The sequence below is a fragment of the Dysidea avara genome, chromosome 6 (genome assembly GCF_963678975.1).
Source record: "Dysidea avara chromosome 6, odDysAvar1.4, whole genome shotgun sequence".
NCBI lineage: Eukaryota > Metazoa > Porifera > Demospongiae > Dictyoceratida > Dysideidae > Dysidea > Dysidea avara.
In genome coordinates, this window is record NC_089277.1 from 21264523 (window position 1) to 21287382 (window position 22860).

Genomic DNA, 22860 nt, shown 5'->3' on the forward strand with positions numbered 1-22860 from the left:
AAGCATATAGAAGTTTACAAAGTATTCTATTAGTTAGGTTGCTTAAAGCCAATTTAAAACTAATGTGCAGCTAAAGACACCAGTCAGTCAGTAAAAATTCAACTGATAAAATTTCATAGCAGCATTTTGGAAATGTTTCAGGTCATGCTTAAGGTACTTTTGAGTGTGGTGATACCTCACCAATACTGCCCGGTAGGTTTGAGCAGTCTATTATGCTCCAAAATTTGCCTATCATATTAAAAGTGTAGTATTCATTACAATACTTTCCCAAACTTGTAATGGAGCCAAACCATACATGACTTAAGGAGTGGCTATTATCACTAACCAATGACTCTAATTGACGCATATATACAATTTTTTTTCTAATTCCCATCAAACATAAATTATGGAACCAACTCCCTGCTGATGTAATTAATTCCTCTACCCTAATGAGTTTTGTAATAACTTAAGTAATTTTATGATCACGTACACCTGTTCATTATAATCTTTCGATTGCTGGACTGTAATAATTATAATAGTCTATTGATAACACTTTTACTGTCACCACACTAATCATCTGGTTGGCTGAAATGTTAATTCTCTTGACAAAATTCACTTTTCATTTTTAGCTATTTTTCAGGATCCAGCTCAATTTGTACACACTTTAGTTTTTGGAATTTCCCCAATTTTTTGTCTATTGATTATGCTTGCTTTTATGCATTTCAGAAAAATATATACAATATGCTTTTATTTGTGAGTTTTATCTTTGTGCAGAGACATTTTCATATAATAAACTGTAAACTGACTTCATCTGCAACATACATATTATAGCAATAGCTTGTAGTGTTGCACCGATAATCGGATCAGTTATCGGAAAAACCATATATCAGCTTGTTTTTTGTATATTGGTATCGGATTGGCACCACACTGAAAAAAGCAGCAAATACAGATAATAATGTGTATGTATTTATAAATACATGATCATGTACACTGAATGGTGTTTACAAATGCATTTACCGTAGATTGGAAAATATGTGACAGTAAGAATATTTCGTGGTTGCTTATACCAATGAAAATAAATTATGTGAAATATTTTCACTCTAGAATATTTTCTATTTGAGAAAGGCTGAGCCGTCAAAATCAAAGTTAAAGCACTCGAGGAATGAGTGCACTGTTGGAGAAGAAAGACTAATGGCCTACTGTCAGGGTTCCAATACCTAGTCTCACGTGGCCAGTCACAGCTGGGCAATTTATTTATTTTTATTTTGGCAAAGCGGCTAAAATAGCCTGTACACCAAATCATGATAGAAAAACATACGTATTATTAGTCCGATACATATCCAGCTCTGACTTGAAGTCATTCAATGAGTGTGCCTCAATAATATGCTGTGGTAAATTGTTCAGTCCAAGAATTCACTACATAATGAGAAAAAAAGTTACTTTGTAGCAAACAAGAATGGCACTTGTAAATTTTTAAATGATGTCCTCTTGTAATTCCTGATGACTGTGTGAAAAATTCAGTTACATTGATATCCACTAAATTATTAAATATCTGATATAGAAGTATCATGTGACCATGCTGACGACAATAATTAAGTGAAGGCAACCTTAATTCTGTGAGTCTTGTCCCATAGTCACTATCATGCAAATTGTTTATCAATTTTGTTGCTCTTCACTGGATTGCCCGTTCAATGTACAATAGGTACCCGTATATCAACTTTTACTAATCGTATCTTGCAAGTTCATTTCTGGCACACCAGCGTAATTATTTGCTGTACAGAAAAATTCGCTAGTAAAATATTTTCATGGCTTAGGCTGTCCACGAAAATATAACATTGAATTTGTTTTTAAACTAAATTTTCTCGAATGAAAATTTCCCAATTTACAGTAGTGGCATTTCTTGTATCACAAATGTTGTTATTTCTGCTTCAGTGTACTGTCAGCTGTTGTTGTAGCAATACTGCTGCTATAAACAAGCTAAATTGGTCCTTCACAATCAAATGTCAAGTAAAAATTGCTTCAAAATAGATATGATGTGCTATATCTGATCTGCTACATTTATCAGCTTGAAAACATTATTCAATATTGGTTATCAGGATATCGGCAAAATAGCTTGAAAAGGGAATGTCCTCCAGTTAGTATTCATATTAGAACAGGAGGTTGGGGGCCATATTTGTAATCCCTTAGATTCTGAAGCTATAGACATTTTATTGTCTAATAAATTATATTGTTTTTTATGCAAATAATTATAATAACGTATGTGTATAAAATATTATGCATGCTTTCTGAATAGCTTGGATTCATCTACTAGTGCTGGGTGATATAGATTTTTCTTATGTCATGTCATGGCAAAATTTATTCACGATATGAATGTATAATTATATCACGATATAACGGTTGATAGCTTACAAGTTACAATATTTTAATAGTCTTAAGGTTGAATCTGCAATACCTTTGTCATCTTATCTATTACAAGTGTAATTGAATTGGTTCTTTGAACTACTGTTCTTACTGCTAACTGCATTGTATTGACCATTGTAAACATATTTGTTTATTTACCTAGCACCTTTTAAAATAGAAAGGATACTAGATTGGGTGTACATGTTACCAGAATATCTAATGGTACAACTACACTCTCAATGAGGGTGCAGTGCAAGGCTTGGAAAAACTAGAGACACCATTTTACAAGCTTACATAGTACTGGGTAGATCACGTGAGTTCTATCATGATAATAATTTCTAGCTATCATATCATGACATAAATAAATATCACAATACATAATATATTCATTATATTGCCCGGCACTATCATCTACAGAGTTGTAGTAATAAACTAGGATAGCAACTGCTCGGTAATTGTAACTTGCATTTGCAGCATCCCACGCCAAGAACATAATTTAGGCATTCACCAGCCATCAATATCATCAGAGATTCACTGTATTGTCTTCCAATAATCATAATCATCAAATCATATTTTGTTTAAAATCAGACAATGAGATGTGCTAGATGAAACTGCTTTGGTACTACTGTAATTGGCACATGACTGAATGTGTCCTATAAAACTCAAACCCACAATAAAAAGCATTCATTCCATCGAACATAAACTTGCAGTAAGACTGTAGTGCATCTTTCTACTCATTGTCATGAATCATTTTACCATCCAAAACAGATTAGCCCTCAACTGTTATTTGTATTGTGGCAGAAATTTCCCCATTATGCTGCTAATTATGCTCCGTTATGCCAGTATTTTGCTCTATACTTTCATCCCGTTTTCCCAAAAATTACGCCGGCATAATTGACACAAGCTTAATACTGCCCAGGCACCATGAAGGTATTATGAGGCTGGTTTAAGGGTAATAATTTGGCTTAGTACATATAAAAACCCAAACCTTCATGATCCAATACTATCGTATTGCACAAAATTTGACAGGGTAAACCCTCCCATAAGCCCCCTCATCCAAGTTCCTTGTGATCTAGTTTGGTAACTCCTTTCAGAACTAGACCTTGAAAATCATCACTGGAAGCCATTTTAAATTCTCTTGGAAGACAAAAGATGGGTGTGGCTCACAAAAAAATGTGCATGCATCATCTATTATTAGCCATCTCACAAATTATAGCACAAACCAGTGACTGTTACCTGCATACTCATCATAATAGACTACTTGTCTCTGCATCTAGGCATATTAGCGTGTGGGTGAGCGATCCATTACAACAGTACAAGACTGGCAATATTGAGTGCTTCCTCTGGAGCATTTCTTTTAACTAACTCATGTAAGCCCAGAGTGGCGGAACAGAGTTTGATGATAGAGCAGTCGATACCATTTCAGGCACCAAAGCCATTATTGATAGCAGTCAGTGTTTACGCTAAGGGTGGTTGGGAGGGACTTCCCCTTAAAATTGTGAGTGCACTTATTTTTAAGGTTGTTTTAAAAATTTTACTTACCAACAATCCTTTTGAAAGATGATTGTGACAGCAAAAACAGTATCCCTAGTGTCCACCATAGAGAGAATACTTGGGTAGTATTACATAATATACACAAGATACAATGTGAAACAAGTGTGTCATAGCAAAGATGAAATATCATACGAAACATACACATACATACACTGTTACAAACACACTGAGTTACACTAAGATATATGTCCCTGTATAAACAAGTGTTGTTTGTCCATACTGAGATTAGCATATGTGACTGGATCTACGAAAACTGTTCTTATCGCCCAAGACAGAAAGTTTGATTTTTTCACACAAACACAAAGCTTAATGAATGCACTATCAAGTTTCACTACCACAGTCGACCAGAGTAAAGTGATCTGCTTTTGCTGTCTGCTTTTCTAAAGCACAGTAGCGAGCCGTACGAGTGGTCTGGAGTCTTGATGGAGCTCTGGCCAACTAGGAGATGGCTGTGTGTGGCTGTGCAGCTCCGTGGTGCTGGACAATGACCTGTGCTGTAAATTTCCTTTCATTTTAGCCAGTTCTAAGCCCTGAATGGCCCATAACTTGGCCTAATTCACCCCAACACGTTTCTTTTCAATTTTTGAACACCATCTTGCCTGCCTTCTAGGGCCCCCACCTCCCACCCTTCTGGAGCTTGCCTGATACAGACAACCTCAGTTTAAAAACTATCTAAAATGGCGGGAAACTTAGCTGGTGACTACTTCTTCACTGGATGATCAGGAAGGTAAGAAATTGTTGTAAAATGTGTGAAAATTTAGTATGCATAGCTACCACCATTGGCCAGCAGGTATACGTAGCCACTCTGAATATTTAAAACTGACATTTCTCAATACTTTTAAATGGGCGATAAGACCGGTTTTCTCAGAGACAGTCACATATTTCATTTGTAATTGGTTCTGTTGATCCATCTGTCTTTGAACCTCTTCTTTCAATTGCTGTAACAAGAAAATGTGTGTATATACTGTATGTAAAATCACTGAAACTTGTCCAATAAGGTCACATCAAAGGGATGACTAGTGGCAGTACTAGGTGGGTTGCTCTACACAAAATAATGATTTTCTGGTTGGCTGTTTATACAGGTGACCTTATTACACAATGAGCAGGTCTCACTACATATCATACACAAGTTATTACCTGTATTCTTTGTGGGATAGCTTGTGGTTCTTGACTTCGCAGACCTTCAAAAGTATCCAGTTCCACAAAACACTGCTCCACATGTTCATGTACATCTGATATCTGTTAAGGCTGGCAGCATGAGACTGTTTTTAGAAACACCCAATAAGTAAAACAAAGTGTGTGTATACCTGAACATGTGCGATGTGTGTATGCATGCACGTACTTACGTATATACTGTATGTATACATGGCATTGCAAGTGTGCACTGTACGTAAGTGTCTCAGCTGCACTTTGTGAATTCGTATGTGTACTGTGTGTGAATACATTGTACATACGTACCTGGTAACTGCCTGTAAGTATTTTGAGCTTCTTCTCCAACTTTGCTGCCTTCTTAGCTTCCTTAGACATTAGTGACCTGTTATCCTAAACACATACACATCAACTGTCACCATTAATCTAGCCCTTTACTTACTTGTAGTTTCTTCTCCAAGGACTCTAGCCGATCTTTATTACTGGCCATGGAGGCTCTTGTGTACTTGTTAACACCAGGGATGAACAGTACTTGCTTGTAGCACTCCTCCCATACAGTGCTGTACATGTCCGGTGAGATCTCACCATGGTTCATGCCATGTTTTACAACCTCCATCTCTGCCTCTAGTAACTGGTGTGCCTTTAGTAGGAATATAGTAACACTTCACTTAATGGTCAACACAATAAGGACACCTCATTATAATGGCCATGTTTTGGTCCCATTACGGTTGTGCTGTATATTAGGGATCATGGAAGTTTGGGTTTTTCTGGCCAAAAATATCACCAAAAAATCAGCTTCACAATGCCATCCTGGTACCTTGGTAGTATTTACAACCAAGCCAAAAAGTACCTTCAGCAAGACACAAAAAATGCTTCCAATAGGTAGCTACATATTATTTAAATATTTATTCAATGAAATTTTCTACTGACTGACTAACTGCCAGTCTGATGTCTTCAGACAAGTGTAACTCGATAACAACTAAGGCTACGGGCTTTATATTTTCACCGCTTGATCCTGCTTTGTCCCGGAGATGTGCCTTTTGGCATACCACAGTACATAAAATGCATGCATCACGGACTTACCTTTGTCCTCCTTTGTGTCCTACTTCGACAGCACAAGGTGTTGATTTGCAGTAGCGTGATGCATGGCTTCCTATTTGTTAATGGGAACCGTCCGTATTTTCCGTGGTGACTGGATTGATTGCAGAGGCACTTCTTCTACTGTTATTCGTTTGTAGTGCTGTGTAATGGGCTGAACATAGCTGAAAGCGAAACACTATGACCACTTCACTTTCAAGTCAGTAATTCCTGCAGTAATTGATACTTGGGAAGCACGTTCAGACAAAAACATTAACTCTGGTGCCATCCTTTTCTTTGATGTGGTATGCGCAGGTTCACCAACCTAAAAAAAAGTAAACAAACAAGTATAAGGAAAAATGAGGAATTTTAAGGTATCATAGAAAAAAAAAGGTCGCCTACACCTGCAGATATACTAGTGAACATTTAATCCTAATTGAAGTCATGGCTGTTGGGAAGTAGGTATTAAACGTTCACTAGTACATCTACAGGTGTAGGTGACCTCCTTGTTTCCCTACTTTTTTTCCCTATGATCTCTAATCGAATTTTTAATTCCTTATACTTGTTAACGATGCAATATAAAGGGTTCATCTATAGACAATGTATCTTTGTTTACACTCAATATACAATCAAATCATTTACAATAACCAAGTTCTAGTCATACAGCAGTGTTTTACCATTTGCATATCCTCCAGTGATATCACTTCATAAGGCTTCTCCTCTAGTACCTGTTTGGCCTTCTCTATAGCAGCCTCGTGTTTGACAGTACTACCAGCTTGTGGGATAGGGAAGTTGGCCAGTTCATAATGTAACGCATGCAGTGTCTCCTTCTTGATTAGCTCCTCTGCCTACAAGTACACAATATTATGTACACTGGCACCTCATCTGTTCTAGACAAGTTATAGAGGAGGTGGGACATGTGTTGTACACCACAGATTTAATTATATTTGGTAGGCTCAATAATCACAAGTACAAAACCAGCAAACCATGGGGTTCACTTGGGCTCAGTGGATATTCAGATAGCACTTCGTGTAAGCTTCAACCCTTACACCAACAAAGAACTTTTGGGAAATGCATGGTTACACAATATGGGCACACACGGTGACACTAAGTGGGATAACTTACCCTACAACTACACATTGATTAAAAGTCTGTTCACTGGGCTACTTGAAGAAGGTTAAATGAATACTGTAACTACAGCAACTTACTTGTTATGAAGCAATGAACAACAGCAAGTCACCTCTATGGGCTTTCTAGCCACGTGTTTAGCTTGATCGTGGATTTACTCATGTGAGTTGTATATAACCTGATGGAAATTTAATGGCAAATCAAACGGAACTTGTTGCAAGGTGATAGGAGCAACCACCATCAAGTCATGGATCATTTTATAAAGATATGTAAAGGGTTTGCACATTTCTTTACCGAAAATTAATTTACACGGCAAAATGTACTTTATTATTTTGAAACAGCCTCTTGATAAGTGCAGGTAATAGCATTTTTTTTTTTGCTACTTAGCCAAGAAATCTTACGAAACAATGTACATCACTGTTAAAGTGTTATCTGAATATCCACTGAGCCCCAGTGACACCCATTGTTTATTGGCTGGTCTCACACTACAAACACATACCTCATACAGTGACTTCATCTTCTGATCACGATGAACAGCTCCTCGTAATATGGTGGTGTTGACATCATTAGGACGAGGCAATGATCTCTGTACTGCTTGAGACCGCAGTAAAAAGTCTTGCTTCTTTGTAAGGCAATAGATAACGGTATTACACATTACTGCAGACACTAATGTTTACCTTTCTCTTGTAGTCTTCTGGTGTTCTCCTCATCCAGTTCAGCAGCATCTGGAGTGATCACATCATCTTGATCAGGGTGTTCTTCTGTTAGTAGCTCCTGTGGTGTAGACAAGCAGTGTATTGGGGACAAGAAAACTGGGAAATTTTAGCTGCATATTGTACCTGTATGGCTGAGTAAGTAATAATGGGATCACAGGTGAAGAGCTATCATATCAATAAATCATGTCAATGACATTATTACCAGTGAGACCACTACAGCTACCAGTCACACCAGTACACCTGTGATACCAATGAAACTATCAGTGAGACATGACCATTAGCCAGACCCATCACCACTGGCCATGCAGCTGAGCAAGAAGCCGAATGTTTTGCAAGAATAAACCCAGCTATGTGATTGTTTTAAGGCTTGTACCACCTTATCCCAAAGAATTAGCTCCAAAAGTCACCCCAAAACCAATTACTAATATGCACAGCCAATATAAGATGGCAATCATGTAGCAACTATGGTTCACACATATAGCAGGGTGTATTACTGCTTCCAATTTTAAAGTGACTGCAGTTACAAATAGTTGTATGTTTTTATTTGCCACCTTTGGTATCCTGAGAACCACAAGTTGTCTACTACAGCTACAAGGTACTGTATAAAACTTCATTGTTAGGTAGCCTTACTTTAAGAGGCAGAGGACAGAGGCACACAGGTATAGGGCTCATAACCAAGAATTGCAGTTAGGCAATTACCACCCTCAGGAGAGGTGGACAGATCCTGGAATGAGAACAGTGCCGTTCCCCACATTGCCGCCACACTCATGTATGCAGTAGTTGTGGAGGAAATCACCAACAGTGTGCCCCTCTTAAAGAAAAAAATCACGTGACAAATGATTTAGGACAACCAATTTCATAATTTCTGTTCATAAAATTGTGAATAATTGGTAATTGGAGAATGTCTGTTGGGTATCAGGGGTCAGCATCGTAGCACAGATCACAATAGTGTAGGGTAAATAAAAGGAAATTGAGTAGGATGAATTGCAAGGGCTGGCACTCCGGTAAGAAGGACAAGGGGCCATTTGACAATAAAGTTTGCACACATAACAGTATAGGCAATGAAGACAGTTAATGATCATTGCTACAGATGACATCAGAGACCTGTGTCAACTAGATGATTGTCAACCACAAGAACACAGGATGGTATCCACATGGATGACAGGCGTTATAACCCAGTTGAAGCGAGAAATGTGGGAGCAAGCACTCGCGCATCATGCGGACCACCAGTTCAGGGACTATATTTGAGAGGGATTCAGATTGGGTTCAACTACAAGAATGACTGTAAGCCATGCAGCTAGTAAGAACATGAGGCCAGCAATACAAGCAAGGTCATTGGTCCACCCCATCAGGCTAAATCCGGTTCAGGGTGAATCCTAAGGGAACACCAGGTAAATGGCGATTCATAGTAGATTTGTCCTTCCCTTGATGGAGTAGACTCTGAAATACGCTCCTCCAGTATGTCAAGGTTGACGATGTAGCCTGAAAAGTAGCAAGGCAAGGTCATAATGCAAAGATCAATGTCCAACATGCTTACAGAAATGTCCCTATCCATCCACAAGACCGGTAGCTTTTGGGAATGCTATTAAGGTTTCATTGACATGACAACGCCTTTTTGGACTTTGTTTGGCACCAAGATTTTCACCACCCTTGCTGATGCAGTGGTATGAGTGCTAATTAAGACAGCAAGGAGTAAAATTTGTGATTCATCACTTAGATAATTTTCTTCTAGTGGGCAGTACTGAGTACTCAGCCTGTGCAGCTTGGCTTTGATGAACTAGATTTACAGATAGCCATGAATATGTTGGAGGGTCCAACATCCTGTCTGACATTTGCGGGATTTGAATTGGAGTCAATAGCAATATATGGAAGTACGATGAACTTAATCCCAGACTGAAATGCAAAGAGTCATGCTAAAAGGAACATGGAATCCTTAGTGGGAAAGCTAGCTTATGCATGTAAAGTGGTGAGATCAGGAAAGACGTTCTTACGACACTTGTATCAGAAACTAGCTGTGTACTGACATATTCACTTTAATGTACCAGTGCAATTAGATCTATTGTGGTGGGCAATGTTCATACAGTCTTGGAATGGAGTGCCAATGCTGAGGGAATACGAGCCATAGCAGGTCAATTGCAAGATCTAGATGGATGCATCAGTAACCAGGCAGTATGGGGCAAACATTGGCTACAGGCTAGGTGGTTAAGTATTTACAGTGACTCCCCTTGCAAGCGAGAGGAAAGCATTTTGGGAGGAAAAGCAAAATCTACTGAAAGAACATATAAAGTCAGGGAATAAGCGATATCTAGATTTTTGCTGTAAGTTTGGTTTAAGTCTCTTCCTAATGGTGGAATCCAATTTGGCAGATTTTGTGGTGCTTCTTTACGAGGGGCTATCGGCAGGAACTGTCAAGAACTACCTGTCAGCAGCAAGATACACCCTTGGGTTTTGGGGACTATAAAATTGCTGGAATATCGCAACTAGAGTTTGTCATTAAAGGCTTAAAAAACAAAAGAGCAACCGGACAGAGTCGGGCAAGACTACCAATAATCCCAGAGAATTCACATGTATTGAAAAGGATCTGTTATGCTAAGGGAAGCAGTGCGTGTGTGTGTGTGTGTTTTCAGTTTCCTCTGCTCAGGCAAAACAGTAGTCCCAGTGAATCGTAAATATAATGCAGAAGTTCATTTATCATCTGGTGATGTGAGGGTTGACAACACAGTGGACTCACAGTGAGGATTAAGGCTTCAAAGACTGGCTCTTTCAGGAAAGGGGTGACAGTGCACTTGGGCACGACACCTATGCCCTGAATGGCAATCCTGGCATACATGGTGAAGAGAGGCCCCCCACAAGGGGCCATTTACTTTCGGTTTGCAAAGGACAGTTTGCTTACCTGGGAGTGCTTAGTGGCTGCAATATGGGAAAATGGGGATGGACTCTCAGAGGTATATGCAGTACGCAAAATAACGGTCGGTCACTAGACAATATCCGGAAATTATTAGCACCTGTCCGGACGAAAATTAGAATGCACGGAAACTATGTCTGGACATTCCGATTCGAGCAAGAAACGAGTGTTAACACGTAGAACAGTTGAAAAGTGGATTGTAGAGAATGATAAGGAGTTGGATACAACGATATGGCTGAAATATGAGATGGTACCTGGCGACCGCAAGCACGTGTCTGCTCTTAAGTGTGGGGTTTGTATACAGTTTAACGACCGACTAATTTCGCTGCGAAATTATAACCCGGCTTTTGTCAATGGATCAAAGAATACAAGAACATCGGCATTTAAGGAACACGCCAATACAGACATGCACGCGCGTGCTATGCTGCTGTACAAGAAACAACACTCTACAAATGTGTGCGAGTACGCACCAATAGCTAAAGCTATTCTACAGCCATCGATGAATGAATCAACTAGGCTGAAACTGAAGCGTAAGTTCGAGATCGCTTACATGATGGTGAAGGAAAATCTAGCTTTCAAGAAAATGAAGCCTTTGTGTGACATGGAGGAGCGGCATGGAGTGGAAATTGGTGCAAGCTATCGAAATGATATTGGCTGTGCTTCATTTGTAGAATCCATCGCTACAGACCTCAAAGGAGATTTAAAATATAAAATAGCAAAAGCCAAGTTTTTTTTCTCTGTTGATAGATAGCAGCACTGATTGTGCTAATGTAGACGAGGAGCTTTTCTTAGTTCTGTATTTTGATCCCTACTCTGGTTCAGAAGATGGCAAGGTTCATGTGAGGGATAAATTCTTTGCAGTTCGTCATCTTGCACGGGGGACTGGAGAAGGTCTTTATATTTGTGTCAAGAAAACTCTGGCCTACATGGGTGTGACTCCATTAGAATGGCAGTGCAAGATGATTGGGCTGGGGTGTGATGGTACTAATGCCAATATAGGAAGTAGGAATGGTCTTAAAGGATATCTCACGGAAGACATTCCATGGCTTATTGTATCTTGGTGTCTTGCTCATAGGCTGGAGCTTTCTGTTAAGGATGCTTTAAAAGACACATTTTTTTAAGGAGATCGATGAGTTGCTTTTACAAGTATACTATGTATACGAAAAATCACCCAAAAAGTGTCACGAACTAAAGGAAATTGTGGACAATCTCAAACAGTGTTTAACAGACACAGAAATGCCAACTAAGGGGGGTACCCGACCACTTCGCGCAAGTGGGACAAGATTTATAGCACACAAGGTGTCTGCTCTGGCAAGATTGGTTGACAGGTATGGGGCTTACCTTAGTCACTTAATCACACTATCACAAGATACAGCAGTTAAATCATTAGATAGACAGAAATTGAAAGGCTATGTCTTGAAGTGGAGGAAGTCAAAAGTCTTATTAGGTTGTGCTCTTTTTCATGATGTGTTAAAGCCTTTAGGAATACTTAGCAAAGTGCTACAGGAAGATGAGTTGTGTATTGTAAGGGCAATAGAAGCAATGGTTAAAACAAAAAAATGTTTGGATGAGCTAAAAACAAAGAATTTTGAGGACGTCCTAACTGTTAAAATTTTTTTGACCAGAATTCAACAAAATGAAATACCCACTGATACAGGCACTAAAACAGTCTACTGTTATCAAGGTGCTGATTTGCGCTATCATCCTGAGGCTCTATCTACTTTGAAGAAAAATTACAAGGTTTGGATCACTGCTATTGATGAGTGTCTTGTGCATCGACTGAAAGCACAAGAGGAAGAGCTTGCACTGTTCACACATGCTGTGACACTGCTTGCAACTCATGGTTGGGAGAGGACTGCTACTCCTTGTTTTGGGCATGCTGCATTAGACGTCGTCAGTCATAGGTTTGCCATTTCTTTAGAGAAAGCTGGCATAGATACGTCTGCTGTACAGGAGGAATGGGATGATATGGTGGAGTATAGCAAACGATATCTTAATCTGGTGCAAGATTATAAGAATGTTTGGTGGAAATTGTTCAATTGTGTGGACTCCAAGCGTTGGTCCAATGTATTAGGGCTAATAGAGCTTTTGTTTAGTCTCCCACTGTCTAATGGTCACTTGGAAAGAGTCTTTTCTCAGCTAAAACTGATCAAGACTGATCACCGCACCAACTTGTCCGAGAATAGGCTAGACCAGCTAGTAAGGATTAATGTTGAAGGTCCACCATTGGAGAAGTGGGATGCCTCCAGTGCTATAGATACATGGTATAATGACAAATCTAGACGGTTGACTGCCAGCAGTAGAGCTACCAGTACCACAAGTCATGGGTCCAAGGATACTCCTACTGAAAGAGGTGACAAACATGCTTTTTCCTTGGATGAATGGAAGGATTGGGTACAAGTTAGCATTGATGAAGAGCCTAATGATGATGATGATGACGACGAGGAGCCTTTAAGTTTTGTTGATGATGAGCCTTGTGAATCTGGTGATGACGAGCCTTGTGAACCTGGTGATGATGAGCCTTGTGAATCTGGTGATGACTGTGTGATTATAGAGTAAGTGTAATCCACACCAGAATATACAACACCTTACCTAATTGCATATCATAAGTTTGTGATTTGTATTTTGTGATCTTGTAATATTGTTGTGCAGCTGTATTAGACAAGTATGTAGCCTTTTGCTTTTTGTAGTAGTGTAAAACTGTCAGTCTCTGTGATGTGTGTGTGTGTGTGTGTGTCTCAATATCATATACTTAGTTGTAATTCATTATATTGTATTTTAATTTACACCATGAATTTTATAACCACTGTGCATACATGAACTTTTTAATGATATAATATAAATTTATTATGAAATAGTGATGATGATCATTCAAAGTATATGTCCGGACAACTTTGAAAATGTCCTTCCAACTTTTATTTTGTCCTGACAGTAAGTCAGGTGGGGTCCCAAAAGTTATTTTGCACACTGTATATGGAATATAGTTTCCAGATTGGGACAGCAACAACAGCAGCTTGATGCTCCCAGATCAAAACACTTGGGAGATGGGAGAGTGCAGCATACACATTGTACGTCAAGATTTAACAAGTTGATGTTGTGCTATTTCTATAAACCAGGTGCCATGCAGCCAGCTAACTCATCTGGAATTAACCAACTATGTATTATTTATTACGTTGTGCAATAATAAATAATTAATTTACTGTAATTCTCGGATTTCATAATTCATGAAAATTTTGTAATTCTTCAATTGGTTGCTATGCACTGCTAAGGAAGCACTTGTTAAATAAACCTCTTTTAACAACATATTACGAACAGAAGTATCTTCTATACTGTTTTATAGTTTGACTATTGTGTTCCCCCCCCCCCCCCCCCCCCCCACAAATTCTCTTGACAAAGCCTCGAAGCTGTTCTTCATTTTCGTTTGCGTATGTTTGGGATACGCCCCCTTTCCAACTGAAGGGATAGGCTATTCTGGATAGTCTACGAGGCCTGCACTGTTATTTCTCAATTGTTAAATGCCTCTAAAAACCGAAGGGAAGGTAATTCACGAAGTCTGAGGAGAGTTGCCATACCCTTATTTCAGACTGCCGAAAAGAAACCACAAAGTTTACCAGTATGTAAGTTAATACAGACTTCATTTTGCTTTTACTTCTTACACGTAAACACTGCTTTAACATTTAATGATTTTGCTCACAACAATTAACTGTGTGATACATGAACAAATGTGACCGTCTCAGCTAAAACCCACCTAGTTTGCACCACAACTTCCCTTTCTCAGTGTTGTTTCTAGTGTCCAAGAAATGGATCACCATACCTGTAGTTTCAGCCTATTGTGGTACATAGCTTTGGAATTATATATGTGCAAGTGACTACAGGACTACAAGGTTGATTTTCCTATCCATGGTGACATTTTAAGCCAATTCCAATGCTGTAGATTAATACAAATGGAAGTTATGATTGCAAATGTAAGAGCCTGTAGTTTATTCAAGAATAGTTGCTCTACAAATCGATTTCCTTGCTCTTCCTAACCAGTATACAGAAAAATTTGGAATTTTCAACTAGAGTAGGGACCATAGCACATCGATAAAAAGCACTGAAACAAGTTGGAGTAGTTCACGATATTAAATCACAGTAAAACAATAAGAAGTGTTATATCCCTACTGTGCTCATGTTACTGTAATTTAATATCATGGACTACTCCAACTTGTTTCAGTGCTTTTTATCAATGTGCTATGGTCCCTACTCTAGTTGAAAATTCCAATTTTTGCGTATACTTGTTTGTTAACTTTTTTTGTAAATAATTATTATGACTCGGTGGTGAACCCACGTATACTGCATCTGAAATGGCACAGTGTGCGTCAATTATCGTCTGAAAAGTGAAGTGTCCATTACACTTCATTGTCAGCTTTGTTCAACCTGTTACGCAGCATTTTGAATCAAGAACTGTTCGAAAAGCACCTCTGCATTCCACGCATACCAAAAGAAATGGTGCCGCGCACCCCAGTTATATCATTATCATCTGAAAAGTGAAGTATCCATTACGCTTCGTTGTCGGCTATGTTCAACCTGTTACACAGCAGTATGAATCAAGGACTGTTTGAAAAGCACCTCTGCTATCAAATAGCCACTATGACAAATACGGACAATTTCCGTTATGAAGGGAAGCCATCATGTGCTATCGCCAAATCAACACTTTTCGCTATCAGCAAAGATGAATGAGACACAAATGAGGACACTGGTAAGTCCATGAAGAATGCATTGTACGTACTGCGGTATGCCAAAAGGCACCTGTCGGGCCGAAGCGACGTCGAAGAGTGAAAAAATCAACCTCGTAGCCTTAGCCGTTATCGAGTTACGCTTGTCTGAAGGCATCAGTCAATCAGTCACTAGAAAATTCCATTAAATAAATTATTTTTAAAATTCTGTAGCAACTTGTTGAAAGCGTTTCGGGTTGATCTGAAAGCTTGCTTGGGCTCAGTTTTACCTAACCAGTACAGCCTCATCGTCATCAGGGAAAATAGAAATAGAGGCTGTTTTTTGGGTGATATTATTTTGTTGACCATGCCTACTCCTTTGTGGTCCCTACTATACAGTTACTATTGTACTGTATGATGTCTAGTGTTAGGTATGAAGGCAGTATTGTGACGACAATCTTGTTTATGTCTATCATATTGTAAACAAACACATGTGACATGTGTACTGTTGGAGCTACAATAACGATTTTTAAACTATCCATGAGCAGGCTAATAATACCGTATACTGTATAGTTTTAATCGATTTGAGTCTTCCCTCTCTGAGTAATGGCTCAAGTTACATACTTTTTCCTTTGTAGCATGCATAATTTCACTAAGTTTAAATTACCAAAGCACATGCTTGTGTGAAATAAGCGGTTTTTTGCTGAGACGGTCACAAACGTTATGCTTACCCTCAGCCTGAGGTGTTCTGTAGGGAGTTCCAATAACAACATTAGGGGTTTGAACTGCCTGCCTCTTTGGCATGGCTCCTTCAAAACTCATTTCATGTAGTGGTGTGTTCTCTTCTCCCTTCAATGGTGTTGCAACATTTTGTAGTGCAAGTAAATTTTGTGCTTCGTACAAAATGCACATATGGAATTACCATTTAAAAACAATGCATACCTGTAATATAACATCTTGAGCTGCTGGTGTTCTGGGGGTCCTGGCTGGAGTGATTTGTGGAGTGACTGAGTAGCTAGCTAGTAGATCTTGTGTAGCCATCTCACTGGCTCTTGTGTCTTTAGCTAGTAGTCTAGACTTCTCACTAGTCATGCCCAACTTGACCACCTCTTCTAGCTCTGAATCTGATATCTATGATGCTGGGAGAACTAGCTTACTATGCTTCTAAGCATCCAGGTTATGTGCCCTACAAACATTACAAGACTTCTTAATCATTACAAGAACTAGGGTTTTTAACCTCAATTAGAAAGTAATGAAAAGTAGTGAAACAAGGGAGGCTGCTCATACACCTAAGATATACTAGTGGACATTAAATCCCTAAATGTCCACTAGCGTTTCTTCAGGTAGGTGTAGACAGCCTCCACTGTATCACTACTTGTATCACTACTTTTTATTTCTTTGATCCTTAATCAAACCTCACTCGCCCCAACTACCAATTACTGAAATAGCGAAGTGGCCTTACACTTTGTTTTCAACTATGTTCAGCCTGTTACACAGTGAAGGAAGAACACTACGAGAAGGACCTCTGCAATCAATTCAGTCACAACGACAATCTCGGACAACACCAATCTCGGACAACACCTGATACAAACATAGGGAAGCCATCATGTGGCACTATTACAAATTGACACCTTGCACTGTAAGCAAAGATAAAAGGGACACAAAAGAGGACAAAGGTAAGTCCATGAAGCATGCATTGTATGTACTGTGGTATGCCAAAAGGCACCTGTCAAGCTGAAGTGACATCAAATGGTGAGGCACCATGAAGGTGTTGTGAGACTGATTCTAGTTAATACTGTTTTAGTGAGAAAGCCCAAACCTCCATAATCTAATATACACAAGTACACAAAAAATTTGGAATTTTCAACTAGAGTAGGGACCATAGCACATCGATAAAAAGTACTGAAACAAGTTGGAGCAGTCCATGATATTAAATCACTGTAAAACAATAAAAAGTGTTATATCCCTACTGTGCTCAAGATACCATAACGGAAATGCACAGTAGGGATATAACACTTCTTATTGTTTTAGTGATTTAATATCATGGACTGCTCCAACTTGTTTCAGTACTTTTTATCGATGTGCTATGGTCCCTACTCTAGTTGAAAATTCCAAATTTTTTCGTGTACATGTTTGTTAACTTTTTTTGTAAATAATTTTATTATGACTGGTGAACCCATGCATACCGCATCTGAAAAGGCACCGCGCGCCCCAGCTATATCAATTATCGTGTGAAAAGTGAAGTTGGTGTTGTCCGAGTACACTTCGTTGTCAGCTATGTTCAACCCGTTACACAGCATTTCGAATCAATAACTTTTCGAAAAGTACCTCCACAATCCACGCATACCAAAAGAAAGAAATCGTGCCGCGCCCCACAATCATTGTCTGAAAAGTGAAGTATCCATTACGTTTCGCTGTCGGCTATGTTCAACCCATTACACGGCAGTACGAATCAAGAACTGTTTGAAAAGCACCTCTGCATATCAAAATAGCCATGATGAAAAATACGGACGATTTCCATTTCGAAGGGAAGCCATCACGTGCTCGCGCCAACTCGACACCTTTCCCTGTCAGCAAAGATGAATGGGACAAAAAGGAGGACACTGGTAAGTCCATGAAGAATGCATTGTACATGCTGCGGTATGCCAAAAGGCACCTGTCGAGCTGAAGCGACGTCGAACAGTGAAAAAATCAAACCCGTAGCCTTAGCTGTTATCGAGTTACGCTTGTCTGAAGGCATCAGTCAGTCAGTCAATCAGTCAGTCAGTCAGTAGAAAATTCCGTTGAATAAAAAAAATTTAAAATTCCGTAGCAACTTGTTGAAAGCGTTTCGGGTCGATCTGAAAGCTTGTTTGGGCTTAGTTTTACCTCACCAATACTGCCTCATTGTCGTAAGGGATAATTGAGGCTGATTTTTGGGTGATATTATTTCTTGGGCCACGCCTACTCCTTTGTGGTCCCTACTATACAGTTACTATCGTACTGTATGATACAGTACTATTCAAGGTTTGGAAATATTTCACAAAGGATGTAGTATATAAAACATTTTTGTCTTTTACTGGTGACCTACTGTATACCTTTTCTTCTCCACACTGGTTATGTGGCTAACAGTCACAGGAGCAGGTATGATGTCATTTCACACGCATCAGGCAATGTGCATACTCCCTAGACAGAGTAAAAGAGAAAGCAACTATCATACTTCCTTTAACAATGTTCTCAGGTTAACTACTACAGAAACAGCCTATAGAAAAGCCTTTACATTTCAACAGAGTATCAGACTGTCAGTCACTATTACAAACACAAAGTAATGGTTTACAGAGAGGTTTGACAAAATAGTGACAATCAAGGATGCAAAACCACCACAGAAATAAAGCAAACACAGGATAATTTACAAGTATCACAAGTCTACAGACATGCACACATTACATACTTGTTCATTTGCATTACTGCTGCAGGTAAATCAGATTCTTTCCTTTTCTTCTGCTTCAACTTGTCTTTTTGATGTTCTTTCTAAAGTGTACAGATGACAGCACAATAAACAAGTTTCTATTAGTACCAATAACTAAGGGGTGGTCCACAATTTTCTGCTTTTTAGCGAGCATACAAAGAGTACTCTTTTTTCTAACCCCCTCCTCCCCCAGCCCAAAGCGTACTGTATAAATGTTGACATATTGATGTATTGTAAAGCAGAACAAACACATGGATACTTTTTAATATTGCAAAATTCATGTATGGTATTTGTTTTGTCTTTTAGCTTATCATTTTGATGCTTTTGAAGCTGATATATACCCTGGAAGAAACATTCCTACACACAGCAGGCATTAGTACCTGATACACATTTGCAAATGTGTACAGAGCTACACATCATAGAAACAGTTCTTGACTATCTTCAACGTGTTCATACGGTACAAAACCATCCCAACACTGGCAGTTGCAACAGTAGTACTAGTTTGTTGGGTATTCACCATAGTCTGAGGTGGACTTGAGTCAGGAGTTGTGGGTACACTTTGCAGAGACAGGTTTTCTCTATTAGCAACCCACAACTACCACAACTATGTAGTGTAAACAAATTAGTACCCACATAATCCAGCCTCCCATACCCAACAGTATTCCTAAACCCACAACAACACCTTCTGCAGGTAAAAAACAAAAGCAACAAGCAGTGTAGTACAAGCTATTCAGTTGTAACTGTTTATCAGTGTTAATTGCTAGGCTAAGACTAAGGAGAAAGAAAAGTAAGTGCTGTTATAAAAGTATATAAAGCCTGTAGTACGTGTTATCATGCTGATAACTGTCTTACCTGTAGATTCAATGAGCTTTATCTTTCCTTTCCTTTAAAAAGGTTCTTTTCATTGGTAGCTAACCTTAGCTACACTACTGCTTTCCAGAGTTCGCCGAAGCACAATTTCGTCCAATCATGTGTAGGCTTGGGCCCATACATTAACAGCATCAGCTTGCTTTAGTCCACCATTTATAATTGGACACTGAATATGTAGCAGTAGACGTTTACTACTAGAGCCTTATTACTACATTTGGATTTCTCGCCAACTAACGTGATCGACATTTTAAAAAAGCGTACATGCGATTTTACCCCCTCGCGTACGGTTTGTACGCTCACGAAAAAGCAGAAAATTGTGGACCACCCCTAACGTACATAGTACACTAAATATTCTAGCACCCTGTGACTAAAACACCAGTACCCCATGACTAATACACATCAGTACTCCGTGACTAATATACCAGTACCCCACATACAAATTCACCTCCTCTTCAGCACTTTTTCTTACACCATCGACATCTGAACACTGCATCTTCTTGAAGTCAGGCTCTTCATTTTCAACAGTTTCTTCAGACGTATCATAAACCCTGGAACAGGCTTCTTCTCAAACAGGATCTCTGCATTATAATAAATTTGTTGATTCCCTTTACGGTAGTAATTCTCGACCCTGTAACAGAAAAATTAAACCACCTCATTACAGTGACCATGTCAAGTAAGTCCACATAGCTAAAGGTGTACTTCATGACCACATTAATAAGACCACCTCATTATAGTGACCACGTCAAGTAAGTCCACATAGCTAAGGTGTACTTCATGACCACATTAATAAGACCACCTCATTATAGTGACCATTTCAAGGGCCTAATCTATTCTGCGGCCTGGATTCATTGACTCGTGGACTGATGGACAGAAGGGGAGCAGCAGCTAATTCATAGCTTGTGTATTGTAATTAAGATAGCTTTTGTATAATTACTTTTTCAAACCAACCAATTCACACATACATTGTAGTATTAGTAGGAGCCACATCTAAGTCTAACATCTGCCCCAATTTATTTGAATACAAATCCGTACTGACTAAATCTTCACAACCGATTTGCCGTGGCCACCAGTTGTGGTGTTATTAAGTTGTTGACCAGGTATGGAATGAGATGTCTATTCGTTCTGTATTCTACCCAGGATGATAAAATTTGAAGTTTCTGTTAACATACAGGATTCATCCGACCTAGCACAAGGCCTTTGTAGAAGCTGCTTTATGCTATAGGCTGGATGAATTCTGTCTACTGACAGAAATTTCACGTTATCATCCTGGGTAAAAAAAAAAGAATTACAGAACAAACAGGCATCTCTTGGCCAACAACAATAACACTGCAAACGGTGGTCACACCCACAGCAAAAATCAATCATGAATATTTAATCAGCACGTATTTATATTCCACTAAATTGGGGCAGACGTTAGACTGACTTCGATGTGGCCCCGACTAGTACAATATACAAGTAGAATTAACTGCATCTTTTATAGGCTATATACAATCCTGAACTTGCTGAGCAGTGTAATAAATCACCGAGCAAATCAACAATTTTGCTGTATCCGGTCTGACATGCATCTGAAACTTATTTCACTTTTTGGTGGACTCTGTGACTGCATGTATTAATACAATATCATTCCTTCATGCAGAGAAGGAGATGTTAGCTGAGGCAAGAGCTCGTCTAGCCAACACTCAAGGGAAGAAGGCTAAACGGAAGGCTAGGGAGAAACAGATGGAAGAGGCCAGGAGATTGGCTTCTCTACAAAAACAGAATTACAAGCAGCAGGAATTCTGTAAGATATTATGTTAAATAGTATACACTTAACATGTTATAACTCGATCTGTTTTGATTGGCAGCTTGCATTATAATGGAATATATTAATGACATTACGAAGCTCACCTTAGCTATGTTTGGGACCTGCATGAAATGGGCCTACGAACTGGACTGGCAGACTGAAGGGAAATGTATTTTCTGTCGGTTGAACTAGTGAATTTAACAGAAAATAACCTCCTTCTGGAGCATGTGTGAACATTCACGTGCCAGACAAGTGAGGTGCTACTTAAAGTTGTATGTGTGAACATGTGCTCACTTTTACACTGTTATTTGTAAGTGTAGGGCTACCATTGGATTACAGTCGATCTTTTTTTCTTTTTTTTTGGCCCTTTTCTGTTTCACTTTATTGTTAGCTAGGTCATGTAATCTTTTAAGTCTCCAGTTCCAGTTTGTTAGGTTAGGTTAATCCAAAGGCTGCAGCACATGTTGCTGTCAGACCTTCAGTGCAGGCCACTGTAAAGCTTTAATTATACAACCAAATACTAAGAATAATAACGAAATGCGGTTAAAATTACATCATAAATAAATACATAATAATGAATAAATAAATAATGTTTGAGAAAACTATGAGGTCTAGAGACATAAACTAACCAGGGATCGATTCGCCTGTGAACGAAGGCACAAACGTATAATCATTGCACCTGTTCATGCTGATGACTTGACCATACTTGTAATTCTACATAACGCCTAGTACCACACCCTTGCTTAATTACAGATTGCGTGAAGGAGAAGATTGGCAAATGTCTGTGGAGTGACTGCAGGAGAGCCAGAGGCCACTATACACGTAAACAAGATTACAAGTAAGTTTTTATGTTTGTAACACCTCGAGTCTCCATGCCAGCTGCCAGTCACATAAAATATTATGTAATTAATTAACAATACAAGAAAACATTAAAACTTATGCCATGCTCTTTACAATACAGTTACATATAAAATACAAGTAAACAATCTTGTCTTGTGCAGCTGGCATGGCGAACTTTCTTTGTGTTGGTGTCAGGCAATTCAATACATGCTTAATCTATTTTGCCTTCATCTGGTATAGCTACTAGGCTCTGGCTGGCTTGGCTGTCTTCCTTTATCTGGTTCATCTGGCTTGCATACTCCTACAGTATTGTGTAG

General features: G+C 39.0%; 1 protein-coding gene across 8 annotated transcripts; it reads right to left on the bottom strand.

The window, feature by feature from the left end:
- Positions 1-3979: 3979 nt before the first annotated feature.
- On the bottom strand, positions 3980-20436 carry LOC136259142 (cell division cycle 5-like protein). Of its 8 annotated transcripts, none has more exons than XM_066052575.1 (12): positions 20366-20436; positions 19033-19112; positions 18680-18767; positions 16545-16788; positions 16334-16495; positions 7965-8061; positions 7787-7909; positions 6837-7007; positions 5525-5722; positions 5392-5475; positions 5071-5195; positions 3980-4871 (listed from the first exon to the last, which is right to left on the bottom strand). In XM_066052575.1, exons 6-12 carry the CDS (start codon positions 8010-8012, stop codon positions 4865-4867), a joined length of 756 nt encoding a protein of 251 aa, XP_065908647.1. In that variant the 5' UTR covers positions 8013-8061; positions 16334-16495; positions 16545-16788; positions 18680-18767; positions 19033-19112; positions 20366-20436; the 3' UTR covers positions 3980-4864. The 8 variants fall into 8 exon arrangements, 7 of the variants coding, with proteins under 7 accessions (XP_065908647.1, XP_065908648.1, XP_065908649.1 ...); XM_066052576.1 differs by having other exon boundaries at positions 18673-18767; XR_010703224.1 differs by lacking the exon at positions 18680-18767 and having other exon boundaries at positions 5071-5209; positions 5390-5475.
- Positions 20437-22860: the final 2424 nt, after the last annotated feature.

Bases quoted from the DNA above. Each gene is read 5' to 3' on its own strand.
- LOC136259142 (XM_066052579.1), bottom strand. From the start codon at position 8,012: ATGCTGCTGAACTGGATGAGGAGAACACCAGAAGACTACAAGAGAAAG. The intron at 7,910-7,964 runs GTAAACATTAGT...TGCCTTACAAAG, and splicing joins CAGAAGACTACAAGAGAAAG to AAGCAAGACTTTTTACTGCG. The intron at 5,476-5,524 runs GTAAGTAAAGGG...GTATGTGTTTAG, and splicing joins CCTTGGAGAAGAAACTACAA to GATAACAGGTCACTAATGTC.